Here is a 12,087-nt window from a genome sequence, read left to right on the forward strand (position 1 = left end):
GAGCAGAGCTTTGCATAGGCCTGGCTTCTCCGTGTTTGCCTGGGGACAGCGACAGGTCCCAGAGCTGCCTGGAGCTGGGTTTTGGATTCTGGTGGCTGGTCTCTTCCCTCCTTGGAGCCTGCCCATCTGTGTGTCCCAGTGCCAGCCCAGGCGGGGGCACTGAGGCGGCTTCAGGAAATGTTTGTTGAGTGAATTAAAAAAAAAATCCAGCCACACTGTGGGTCTGGCAGACGTGGGCCCAGTGCTGGATCCCGCCGGGCTGGGCTCTGATCTGTTAGTGGCTTTCCTGGGGAAATGGGCGGGGGGTGGGGGGGGGTGGGCCGGGGCAATCGGCCGTGCCTGGGGGTTGACGCTGCCCACGCCCCACTCCCTCACCTCTGCTCGGACGCTTGCGGGGCTGACTGGTACTGAGCCCCCGCGCTGCTCAGGGTGGTGTAGACTGAGGCTGTGCCGTGAGCAAGAGGCTCTGTGACCCCGGCAGGTATTGAGTGAACCTGCTTCGTTGTAGCTCCGACGTGCGGGGCAGCGTGGGGGGGAGCGATGTGCTCTGTCCGGAGACGCAGCCGTGTCCCCTCCTGGGACCTCCCGGTCCCTGTCTGGAAATAGGGGGCCAACAGGGGCCGCTGTGCCTCGAGGGCTGGTGTCAGGACCCAGTGGGAGGAGCAGGGATCCTGCTGGGCCCCAGCAGTGGCTGTGGCGTCTGCCGCACAAACGCTCGCGTGTGGGGCGTCCCTGGGGCCCCGCCGGCACCGTTGGCCGACACGGCTCAGCAACGGGGAGTTGGAAGTCGCTCCCAGCTGCAGGGTCCTTAGTTCACGTGGAGTCTCTCTTGGAAACCCGGTCGGCCAAGGGGATGAGCGAGGGCTCCCCGATCAGAGCAAGCAGGGGGCTTCTCCCCTGGCGCCGCTGCTGTGGAACCCCGGGGTCAGGGCGGGGGCGGGGGCGGGGCGCGTGCCCTGACCCGACTCGCCCGCCCACAGCGCCGCGGCATGAAGGGCAAGGCCCGCAAGCTCTTCTACAAGGCCATCGTGCGCGGCAAGGAGATGATCCGCATCGGGGACTGCGCCGTCTTCTTGTCGGCTGGCCGCCCCAACCTGCCCTACATCGGCCGCATCCAGAGCATGTGGGAGTCGTGGGGCAGCAACATGGTGGTCCGCGTCAAGTGGTTCTACCACCCCGAGGAGACCAGCCCGGGCAAGCGCCTCCACGAGGGCCAGGTGGGCCGGGGCCTCGGCGTCGGCCGTGCTGGGGGGCGTGGCCGGGGCGGTCCCTCCCCTGGGGTCGGGGTCGGGGGTCAGGCAAGGCGGGGCCCGGGCTCACTGCAGCCCCGGTCTGCGCTCATAGCACTGGGACCAGAAGCCCGGCCGCAGCCTCCCCGCAGCCCTGCGAGCCTCCAGCCAGAGGAAGGACTTCATGGAGGTAGGAGAGCGCGCGGCGCCGGTGGGGCCTCCGATAACCCTCCCCACGCGGCCTCGGGAGGGGCCGGGCTCCCTCGGCCTCCCCGCCCAGTCTCTCTGACCCTGAGCTGCTGTTTCCTGGTCTCTCCCAGCCGCTGCCTCTGCGTCTGTCACCCTTGGTTTCTTACTCTGCAGGTCTCTGTGTCTGTTTCTTGATCTCCTAGTCTCTGGGTGTCTCCCTTGGTCTCTGTCCATCCTCGTCCTCAGCCCCACTGTGTTTCTCGAGTTCTCTCTGGGGATCTCTCCCTGGTCCTTCGGGTCTGGGAGGGGTCTTCCCCCTGACGCCCGCCCGTGTGCCCGCAGCGCGCCCTGTACCAGTCCTCCCACGTGGACGAGAACGACGTGCAGACGGTGTCGCACAAGTGCCTGGTGGTGGGCCTGGAGCAGTACGAGCAGATGCTCAAGACCAAGAAGTACCAGGACAGCGAGGGCCTGTACTACCTGGCGGGCACCTACGAGCCCACCACGGGCATGATCTTCTCTACCGACGGCGTGCCTGTGCTCTGCTGAGCGCCCGGCCCGGCGGGGCCCTCCCCATCACTGCCACGGCTCGGCGGCCTCGTGCGTTGGTTGCGTGCATGCAAGTGTGCCCACGGACAGCCTGGCGCGTAAGTGTACATGTGTGTGCCCGTATGCATGCACGTGTGTGCGCACATGTGCACACGTCCAGACCCCCTTCCTGACTCCTCGGTGCCCCCACGAGAGGGCTCCTCGCGATCAGGGTAGGGCTCTGCCGGCCCCTCACGGGTCCCAGCACCTTGTAAGCGCTCGGCCAGGTCCCGGTGCCAACTGGGGATTCGGTGGGAGGGGGTTTCCGAGCAACCCACCTGATGCTCGCTTGGGGGGGGAGGTTCCCGCTGCTTGGGGGGGTCCTCCCAGTGCCTGGCCCCCTCGGCACGGAGCCCGCCCTGAGCCTCCCACCGTGGGATGGGGGCGCTCCCATGCCCCCCCAGCCTCAGCGACCAGGCCGGGCCTGTTCTGGGGTGCCTGCCCGGGGCCCGGCCTCCACCCTCTCAGGACGGCCTGGACTTGGGGAACAGAGCCAGGTGTGTGTGTGTGGGGGGGGGTGCCCAGGAGCACCGGCCAGGCACCAGGGGGAGGGGGCTGTGTGCCCCGAGGCCCCGGGAGGGCCCACCCCACTGGTCCAGACCCTCACACTACAGACAACCCCCATGGTGCTGAAATCCTCGTCCCGGCCATACCCGGAGGGAGGCGGCAGTTCTTAACCTGTACAGTTTTATTGTACCAAGAGACTCTCCCCTGTATCATACGCCTTCAAATGGAGTCAACTTTTTAATTATATATATAAAGATAAATATATATAAATATATAAATATAAACTTTTTAAAACTGTGAAAAAAAATAGCTATGAAATTATAAAAAAAAGCGAACACATTCTGACGTGCAGAATATTATTTTTTATTTCCTGTTAGATGAGCGTGTCTAGCACCCAGCTTCACGGGCCCCCTGTCCCAACCTCACCCCACACGCCCCCCCGGCCCAGGTGTACTGTACTCGCCCCCAGGATGGAGAAGGACTTAGGGAGAGCAGAGGCTGAGGGAGGGGAGAGGGAGCCGGCAAGCTTGCAGCCCTGCTCAGCCCACGAAAGCACTTACAGCCCCCGCGCCTTCCGGGGGACCGGAGGCCTCGTCCAGACAATCTTATGGGAAGGAAAAGCCAGACTTCGGTTTTGTTTTTTGGGGGAATTATTGTTTTCCTTTTTTTTTAAGTTTCTTTTGGAATTTTGTTTGTTGGCAAATTCTGTGTGATCTTTTTCATAAAAAAAAGAAAAGAAAAAAAGCTATAATTGGAAAAGTACCGTTGTCTGGAGTGGTTCATTTCGGGGGCTGGGGTGGGCTTGGTGTCAGGATGCAGATCCTGGAGGGAGGAGCCACATGTGGCTGTTTAAACACGAGCTAGTTTGAATGAAAAGAAAGAAATGAAAAGTTTCTTGGCTGCACTGACGCTGGCTTTGGTGGTCAACAGTCAGACAAGGTCAGTGGGCTGCTGTATGTGGCTGGCCCGCATCCGTCAGTGCAGAAAGTTCCCTCGGCCAGACTGGAGCTGGAGATCACCCAAGGTGGCAGAGTAGAAAGGCCCTGAGCTCACCTCCTCTCACGAGCACACCAATAGCACAGTGAAAGAGACCCAACCTACCAAAAAGATCTACAACCAAAGACACGAAGAAGGAACCACAGTGAGACAGTTAAGAGGGGTGGACGTGCTGTACAGTCGGGCCCACATCCCCAGGCGGGTGACCCACGAACGAGAAAAACTAACATGGCAGAGGTTCTCCCACAGGAGGGAGAGTTCTGAGCCCCACATCAGGCCGCCCCGCCCAGGGGTCCTACCCTGGGAAAATGCGCCCCCAGAGCATTTGGCTTTGAAGGCTAGTGGGGCTTAATTTCAGGAGTTCCACAGGACTGGGGGGAAGAAAGACTTCCCTCTTAAAGGGCACACACAAAGTCTCCCACGCTCCGGGACCTGGGGCCAAAGCTGTAATTTCCTGGCATCTTGGGCCAGACCTACCTGCTGGTCTTCCAAAGTCTCCTGGAGAGGCGGGAAGCAGCTACGGCTCGCCCTGGGGACACAGACGCTGGCGGCAGCCGTTCCTGGGCCTCCTGCGGGTGTATGCTGGGGCTGGCAGGTACCGCTGTGGGATCCTCCCTCTAGCTCCTCTGGCGCCAAGACTGGGCCCCACCCAGCAGCCTGCAGGCACTGGTGCTGGGACCCCTCGGCCGAACAGGGCTTGGGACACAGCCCCACCCAGCAGCAGACAGGCTGCCTGGAGACCGCCTGAGGACACAACCCTGCCCACCAGACGGCCCAGGACTCAGCTCCAGCCCCCAGTGAGCGGGCACCAGCCCCAGGCCCTGCCACCCCCACCAGGGGGCACACGCCAGACACAAGAGAACTCCAATCCCTCAGCCTGCCCACGGCACGCCAGACCTTGCCCTGGGACGAGCTGGGCCCGGGGCCCTGGCCACTAGGAGGCCAGCACACGCTTCAGGACACCCCGCACCCAACTGTGTTAGGAACAACCTGACCACCCCCAGCCCAGTGATCTTACACCAGCTCTGGGACCTCTGGGTCCTGCAACCAGGCTTAGGGGACCCAGCTCTGCCTGCCAGCAGTCTGGCACTGACCCCAGGACCCCCCCAGTGGGCAAGCAACTGCCCTGGAGTCTCCTGGACCCTGACTTCACCCACCAGTGAGCCAGCACTAGCCCTGGGGCCCCCTGGGGTGTGACCGGGCCCTGCCAAGCGGCAGCCAGCAGCCTCCACATGAGGCAGAGCCTGGCAACCAGCTGGGCGAGGGCCACGCGGGCCTGCCCACGCAGCCCGCCGCTACAGAAAGACCCACGCAGCCTTCATGGGGAAACCCTAGAGCATACGGCTTGGGTGACGAGGGGCGTGCACTGCTGGGATGCATGGGACATCTCCTACGAAAGGCCACTTCCCCAAGGTCGGGAAACGTAAGCAACCTACCAGATACATAAAAATACAAACAGCAGCTTAGGCAAAATGAGGCGACAGAGGCACATGTTCCAGATGAAGGAACAAGATAAAAGCCCAGAAGAAGAGCTAAGTGAAGTGGAGATCGGCAGTCTACCCGAGAAGGAGTTCAGGGTAGTGACTGTAACGATGATCAAAAAACTCAGGAGAAGAATGGACACACAGTGCAAGAAATTAGAAGCTTTTAACAGAAAATATAAAGAACGACCAGAGATGAAGAATAACAAATGAAAAATAGAAGGAATCAACAGTAGACGAAATGATACAGAGAAACAGGTCAACGAGCTGGAAGACAAGAGTAGTGGAAACCACTGATGCTGAGAGAAGAAACAATGAAAAGAAATGAGGACAGTTTAAGAGACCTCTGGGACAACATCAAGCATGTTAATATTCGCATTACAGGGGTCCCAGAAGGAGAAGAGACAGAAAGGGGTTGAGAACATATCTGAATACATAATAGCTAAAAACTTCCCTAACCTGGAAAAGGAAACAGTCATACAAGTCCAGAAAGCACAGAGAGTCCAACACAGGATTAACCCAAGGAGGAACACACCAAGACACATTGTAATTAAAACAGCAAAAATTAAAGAGGGATTATTAAAAGCAGCAAGGGAAAAACAACAACACACAAGGGAACTCCGGAACTCCCATAAGGCTATCAGCTGACTTTTCAGCCGAACGCCTACAGGCCAGAAGGGAGTGGCACGATATATTTACAGTGAACAAGAAAAACCTACAGCCAAGACTCTACCTAGCGAGGCTCTTGTTCAGACTGGATGCAGAAACAAAGCTTTACAGACAAGCAAAAGCTAAAAGAGTTCAGCACCACCAAACAAGCTTTATAACAAATGTTAAAGAAACCTCTAAGTGAACAAGAAAAGGCCACAACTAAAAATATGAAAATTATGAAAGGAAAAAACACATCAGTAAAGGCAAACGTACAGTAAAGGTAGGAAATCATTCACGCACCAAGCTAGTAGGAAGGTTAAAAGACAGTAGTAGTAAGGCCACCTAAACCTACAATAAGCAGTTAAGGGATACACAAAATAATTAGATGTAAAATATGATATCAAAAACAGTAATCAGGGACTTTCCTAGTGGTGCAGTGGTTAAGAATCTGCCTGCCAATGCATGGGACATGGGTTCGAGCCCTGGTCCAGGAAGATCCCACATGTCACGGAACAACTAAGCCCATGTGCCACAACTACTGAGCCAGCGCACTACAGCCCGTGAGCCACAACTACTGAGCCTGCATGCCTAGAGCCCATGCTCTGCAACGAGAAGCCACTGCAATGAGAAGCCCACGCACCGCAACGAAGAGTAGCCCCTGCTCACTGCAACTAGAGAAAGCCTGTGCGCAGCAATGAAGACCCAATGCAGCCAAAACAAAATAGATAATATAAATAAAAATAACTTTATATAAAAAAATCAGTAATCGTGAGGGGAGGAGGGTACAAATGTACGGTATTTCAAATGCATTTGAAGTTAAGAGGTTGGCAACTTAAAACAATTACGTATATATATAGACTGCTACATGAAAATCTCATGGTAACCACAAACCAAAAATCTCAGAGGCATAACCCTCTCAGACTTCAGAAAATACTACAGACCTACAGTAATCAAAACAGCGTGGTATTGGCACAAAAACAGACATATGCATCAATGGAACAGAACAGAGAGCCCAGAAATAAACCCACACATTTATGGTCAATTAATCTTTGACAGAGGAGGCAAGAATATACAATGGAAAAAAACAGTCTCTTCAGCAAGTGGTGAAAAGACTGTCACCATACACAAAAATAAACTCACCATACACAAAAATAAACTCAAAATGGCTTAAAGACTTAAACATAAGACATGACACCATAAAACTCCTAGAGGAGATCATAGGCAAAACATTCTCTGACATAAATTGTACCCATGTTTCCTTAAGTCAGTCTCCTAAAGCAATAGAAATAAAACCAAAAATAAACAAATGGGACCTTATCAAACTTACAAGCTTTTGCACAGCAAAGAAAACCATAAAAAAAAAAAAAGACAACCTACAGAACAGGAGTAAATATTTGCAAACTATGTAACCAACAAGGGCTTAATTTACAAAATACACACACAGCTCATACAACTCAACAACAACAAAAAAATCCAATCGAAAAATGGGCAGAAGACCTAAATAGACATTTCTCCAAAGAAGACATTCAGATAACCAATAGGCACATGAAAAGGTGCTCTATATTGCTAATTATTAGAGAAATGCAAATCAAAACTACAATGAGGTACCACCTCAAACTGGTCAGAATGGCCATCATTAAAGTCTACAAGTAACAAACGCTGGAGAGGATGTGGAGAAAAGGGAATCCTCCTAACACTGTTGGTGGGAATGTAAGTTGGTGCAGCCATTGTGGAAAACAGTATGGAGGTTTCTCAGAAAACTAAAAATAGAATTACCATACGATCCAGCTATTCCACTCCTGGGCATATATCCAGACAAAACTATAATTCAAAAAGATATATGCACCCCTATGTTCGTAGCAGCATTATTCACAACAGCCAAGACATGGAAACAACCTAAATGTTCATCAACAGATAAATGGATAAAGAAGATGTGGTACATGTATACAACGGACTACTACTCAGCTACGAAAAAGAATGAAATAATGCCATTTGCAGCAATGTGGATGCAACTAGAGATTATCATACTAAGTGCAGTCAGACAAAGACAAATACCATAATGATATCACTTATATATGAAATCGAAAATATGACACAAATGAACCTATCTATGAAACAGAATCACATACATAGAGAACAGACTGGTGGTTGCCAAGGGGGAGGTAGTTGGGGGAGGGATGGAGTGGGAGGCTGGGGTTAGCAGATGTAAGCTTTTCTATATATAGAATGGATAAACAAGGTCTTGCTGTATAGCACAGAGAACTATATTCAATATCCTATGACAAACTATAATGGAAAAGAATATTAAAAATAATGTATATATGTGTAAAACTGAGTCACTTTGCTGTACAGCAGAAATTAACACAACACTGCAAATCAACTATATTTCAGTAAAAATACTAAAACAAAAAAACATCAAAACCTATAATAGATACACATACAAACAGAAAAAGGAATACAATACACTAAAGACAGTCATCAAATCACAAGGGAACAAAAGAAGAAAGGAAAAGAAGACCTACAAACACAACCCCCAAACAATTAGCAAAATGGCAATAAAAACATACATATCAATAATTACCTTAAATGTAAATAAATAGACTGAATGCTCCAATCAAAAGACACAGAGTGGCTGAATTGATAAAAAAAAAAAAAAGACCTGCATATATATTGCCTATGAGAGACTCACTTCAGATTTAGAGACACATAACAGACTGAAAGTGAGGGGATGGAAAAAGATATTCCATGCAAATGGAAATCAAAACTAAGCTAGAGTAGCAATACTTTTCAGACAAAATAGACTTCAGGATTTTTTTTTTTTTTTTTTGGCCACGCCATGCAGCTTGTGGGATCTTAGTTCCTTCCCTGACCAGGGATCAAACCCGGGCCTCCTGCAGTGAAAGCGTGGAGTCCTAACCACTGGACCGCCAGGGAATTCCCCAAAATAGAGTTCAAATAAAGACTGTTGTTAGAAGAGACAAAGAAGGACACTACAAAGAAGGATCAAGGGATCAATCCAAGAAGAAAATGTAACAATTGTAAATATATATGCAAACAACACAGGAGTACCTAAAATACATAAGGAAAACATTAACAGACATAAAGAAAGAAACTGACAGTAACATAATAATAGTAAGGGACTTTAACACCCCACTTACATCAGTGAACAGATCATCCATTGATAGAAAATCAGTAAGGAAACATGGCCTTAAATGACACATTAGACCAGATGGATTCAACTGATATACATAGAACATTCCATCTGAAAGCAGCAGAATACAAATTCAAGTGCACACAGAACATTCTCCAGGATAGATCACATGCTGGGCCACAAAACAAGCTTCAGTAAACTTAAGAAAATTAAAATTATATCAAGCAGCTTTTCCGACCACAATGCTATGAAACTAGAAATCAACTATAAAGAAAAAACTGCAAAAAACACAAACGTGAAGGCTAAACTATATGTTACTGAACAACCAATGGATCACTGAAGAAATCAAAGAGGGAATAAAGAAATACCTAGAGAGAAGTGGAAACGAAAAAAATGATGATCCAAAATCTATGGGACAGAGCAAAGGCAGTTCTAAGAGGGAAGTTTATAGTGATACAAGCTTACCTCAGAAAACAAAAATGTCAAACAATCTAACCTTACACCTGAAGGAACTACAAAAAGAACAAACAAAACCCAAAGTTAGTAGAAGAAAAGACATCATAAAGATCAGAACAGAAATAAATGAAATAGAGACAAAAAAGAAAGAAAGAAAAAAGAACTAAAAGCTGAAACTAAAAGTTGGTTCTTAGAAAAGATAAACAAATTTGATAAACCTTTAGCCAGACTTACCAAGAAAAAAAAAAGGGGGGGGGGAGCAGGCCCAAAGCAATAAAATCGAAAATGAAAAAGAAGTACAACTGACACCACAGAAATACAAAAGATCTTAAGAGACTACTACAAGCAACTATATGCCAATAAAATGGACAACCTAGAAGAAATGGACAAATTCTTAGAAATATACAATCCCCCAGGACTGAACCAGGAAGAAATAGAAAATATGAACAGACCAATTACCAGTAATGAAACTGAATCAGTAATTTAGAAACTCCCAACAAACAAAAGTCCAGGACCAGATGGCTTCACTGGTGAATCCAATCGAACATTTAGAAAAAACTTAACACCTATCTTCCTCCAACTATTCCAAAAAATTGCAGAGGAAGGAACACTTCCAAGTACATTCTATGAGGCAAGCATCACTCTGATACCAAAACCAGACAAAGATATCTCGAAAAACAAAACTAAAGGCCAATATCACTGATGACACAGATGCAAAAATCCTCAAAAATATTAGCAAACCAAATCCAACAGTACATTAAAAGGATGATACACCATGATCAAGTGGGACATCCCAGGAATGTAAGGATCTTCTTCAATATCTGCAAATCTATCAATGTGATACACCAAATTACAAACTGAAGAATAAAAACCAAATGATCATCTCAATAAATACAGAAAAAGCTTTTGACAAAATTCCACATCCACTATGATAAAAAAACTCTCCATAAAGTGGGCATAGAAGGAACATACCTCAACATAATAAACGCCATATATGACAAACCCACAGTTAAAATCATTCTCAATGGTGAAAAACTGCAAGCATTCCAAGATTAGGGACAAGAATGCCCATTCTCGCCACTTTTATTCAATATAGTATTGGAAGTCCTAGGCACAGCAATTAGGCAAGAAAAAGAAAAAGGAATCCAAACTGGAAAGGAAGAAGTAAAACGATCACTGTTTGCAAATAACATGATACTATACGTAGAAAATCCTAAAGATACCACCAGAAAACTACTAGACCTCATCAGTGAATTTGGTAAAATTGGAGGATACAAAATTAATATACAAAAATTGGCTGCATCCCGAATCACTAACAATGAACTATCAGAAAGAGAAATCAAGGAACAATCCTATTTACCATCACATCAAAAATAAAAAAATACCTAGGGGAAAAAACCTGTATTCTGAAAACTGTAAGACATTAATGAAAGAAATTGAAGATGACACAAACAGATGGAAATATACACTGTCTTCTTGGACTGGAAGAATTGATATTGTTAAAATGCTCATACTACCCAAGGTAATCTACAGATTCAGTGCAATCCCAATCAAAATACCAATGGCATTTTTCACAGAAATAGAACAAATAATTTTAAAATTTGTATGGAAACACAAAATAGACAAAACAGTCTCAAAAAAGAAGAACAGAGCTGAAGGAATCATGCTCCCTGACTTCAGACTGTACTACAAAGCTACAATAATCAAAACACTAAGGTACTGACACAAAAGCATACAAATAGATCAACAGAACAGAGAGCCCACAAATAAACTTGTGCACTTATGGCCAATTAATCTATAACAAAGTAGGCAAGAATATACAGTGGAGAAGACAGTCTCTTCAACAAGTGGTGCTAGGAAAACTGGACAACTACATATAAAGAATGAAATTGGAACACTTTCTAACACCATATACAAAAATAAACTCAAAATGGATCAAGGACCTAAATGTTAAGACCAGAAACCATAAAAATCCTAGAAGAAAACATAGGCAGAACACTCTTTGACATAAATCGTAGCAGTGTTGTTTTGGATCTGTTTCCTAAAGCAAAGAAAATAAAAGCAAAAACAAACAAATGGGTCCTAATTAAACTTAAAAGCCTTTTGCACAGCAAAGGAAATCATCAACAAAACGAAAAGACATCCTATTGCATGGGAGAAAATATTTGTTAACGATATGACCAATGAGGGGTTAATATCTAGAATATCAATATATAGTTCATACAACTCAACATAAAAAAAAATACCTGATTAAAAAATGGGCAGAAGAACTGAACAGACGTTTTTCCAAAGAAGACATACAGATAGCCAACAGGCATGTGAAAAGACGCTCAACATCACCAATCATCAGGGAAATGCACATCAAAACCACAATGAGATATCACCTCATACCTGTCAGAATGGCTATCATCAAAAAGAACATAAATAATAAATAGGGGCGAGGATGTAGAGAAAAGGGAACCCTTGTACACTGTTGGGATGTAAACTGGTGCAGCCACTGTGGAAACCAGTATGGAGGTTTCTCAAAAAACTAAAAATTGAACTACCGTATGACCCAGCAATTCCACTCCTGGGTATATATACAAAAAAAACCCCAAAACACTAATTCAAAAAGATACATGCAACCCCCCGTTCACTGCAGCATTATTTACAACTGCCAAGATGTGGAAGCAATCTAAGTGTCCAACAACAGATGAATGGATAAAGAAGGTGTGGAACACATATACTATGGAATACTACTCAGCCATAAAAAAGAACGAAATGTTGCCATATGCAACAACATGGATGGACTTGGGAGGGCATTATGCTAAGTGAGATAAGTCAGACAGAGAAAGACAAA

The 12,087-nt window shown here is 47.3% G+C and overlaps 1 protein-coding gene and 1 long non-coding RNA gene across 12 annotated transcripts in view; one reads left to right on the top strand and one right to left on the bottom strand.

Annotated features, from left to right (window-relative positions):
* TNRC18 (trinucleotide repeat containing 18) overlaps positions 1-3,275 on the top strand; it is an 89,909-nt gene extending 86,634 nt beyond the window's left edge. For all 11 annotated transcript variants that reach the window (XM_033426643.2, XM_012532722.3, XM_033426645.2 and 8 more), the window contains 3 exons: positions 981-1,217; positions 1,345-1,419; positions 1,761-3,275. In XM_033426643.2, coding sequence (XP_033282534.2) covers positions 981-1,217; positions 1,345-1,419; positions 1,761-1,967 — 519 coding nt within the window. In that variant the 3' untranslated portion in view covers positions 1,968-3,275. The remainder of the gene's footprint in view (positions 1-980; positions 1,218-1,344; positions 1,420-1,760) is intronic.
* LOC125961377 (uncharacterized) lies at positions 3,164-10,163 on the bottom strand. Its single transcript, XR_007472032.1, has 2 exons — positions 3,987-10,163; positions 3,164-3,623 (listed from the first exon to the last, which is right to left on the bottom strand). It is a non-coding gene; the product is annotated as an uncharacterized LOC125961377 (long non-coding RNA).
* Positions 10,164-12,087: the final 1,924 nt, after the last annotated feature.

This window comes from Orcinus orca, chromosome 16, assembly GCF_937001465.1.
Source record: "Orcinus orca chromosome 16, mOrcOrc1.1, whole genome shotgun sequence".
Classification (NCBI taxonomy): Eukaryota; Metazoa; Chordata; class Mammalia; order Artiodactyla; family Delphinidae; genus Orcinus; species Orcinus orca.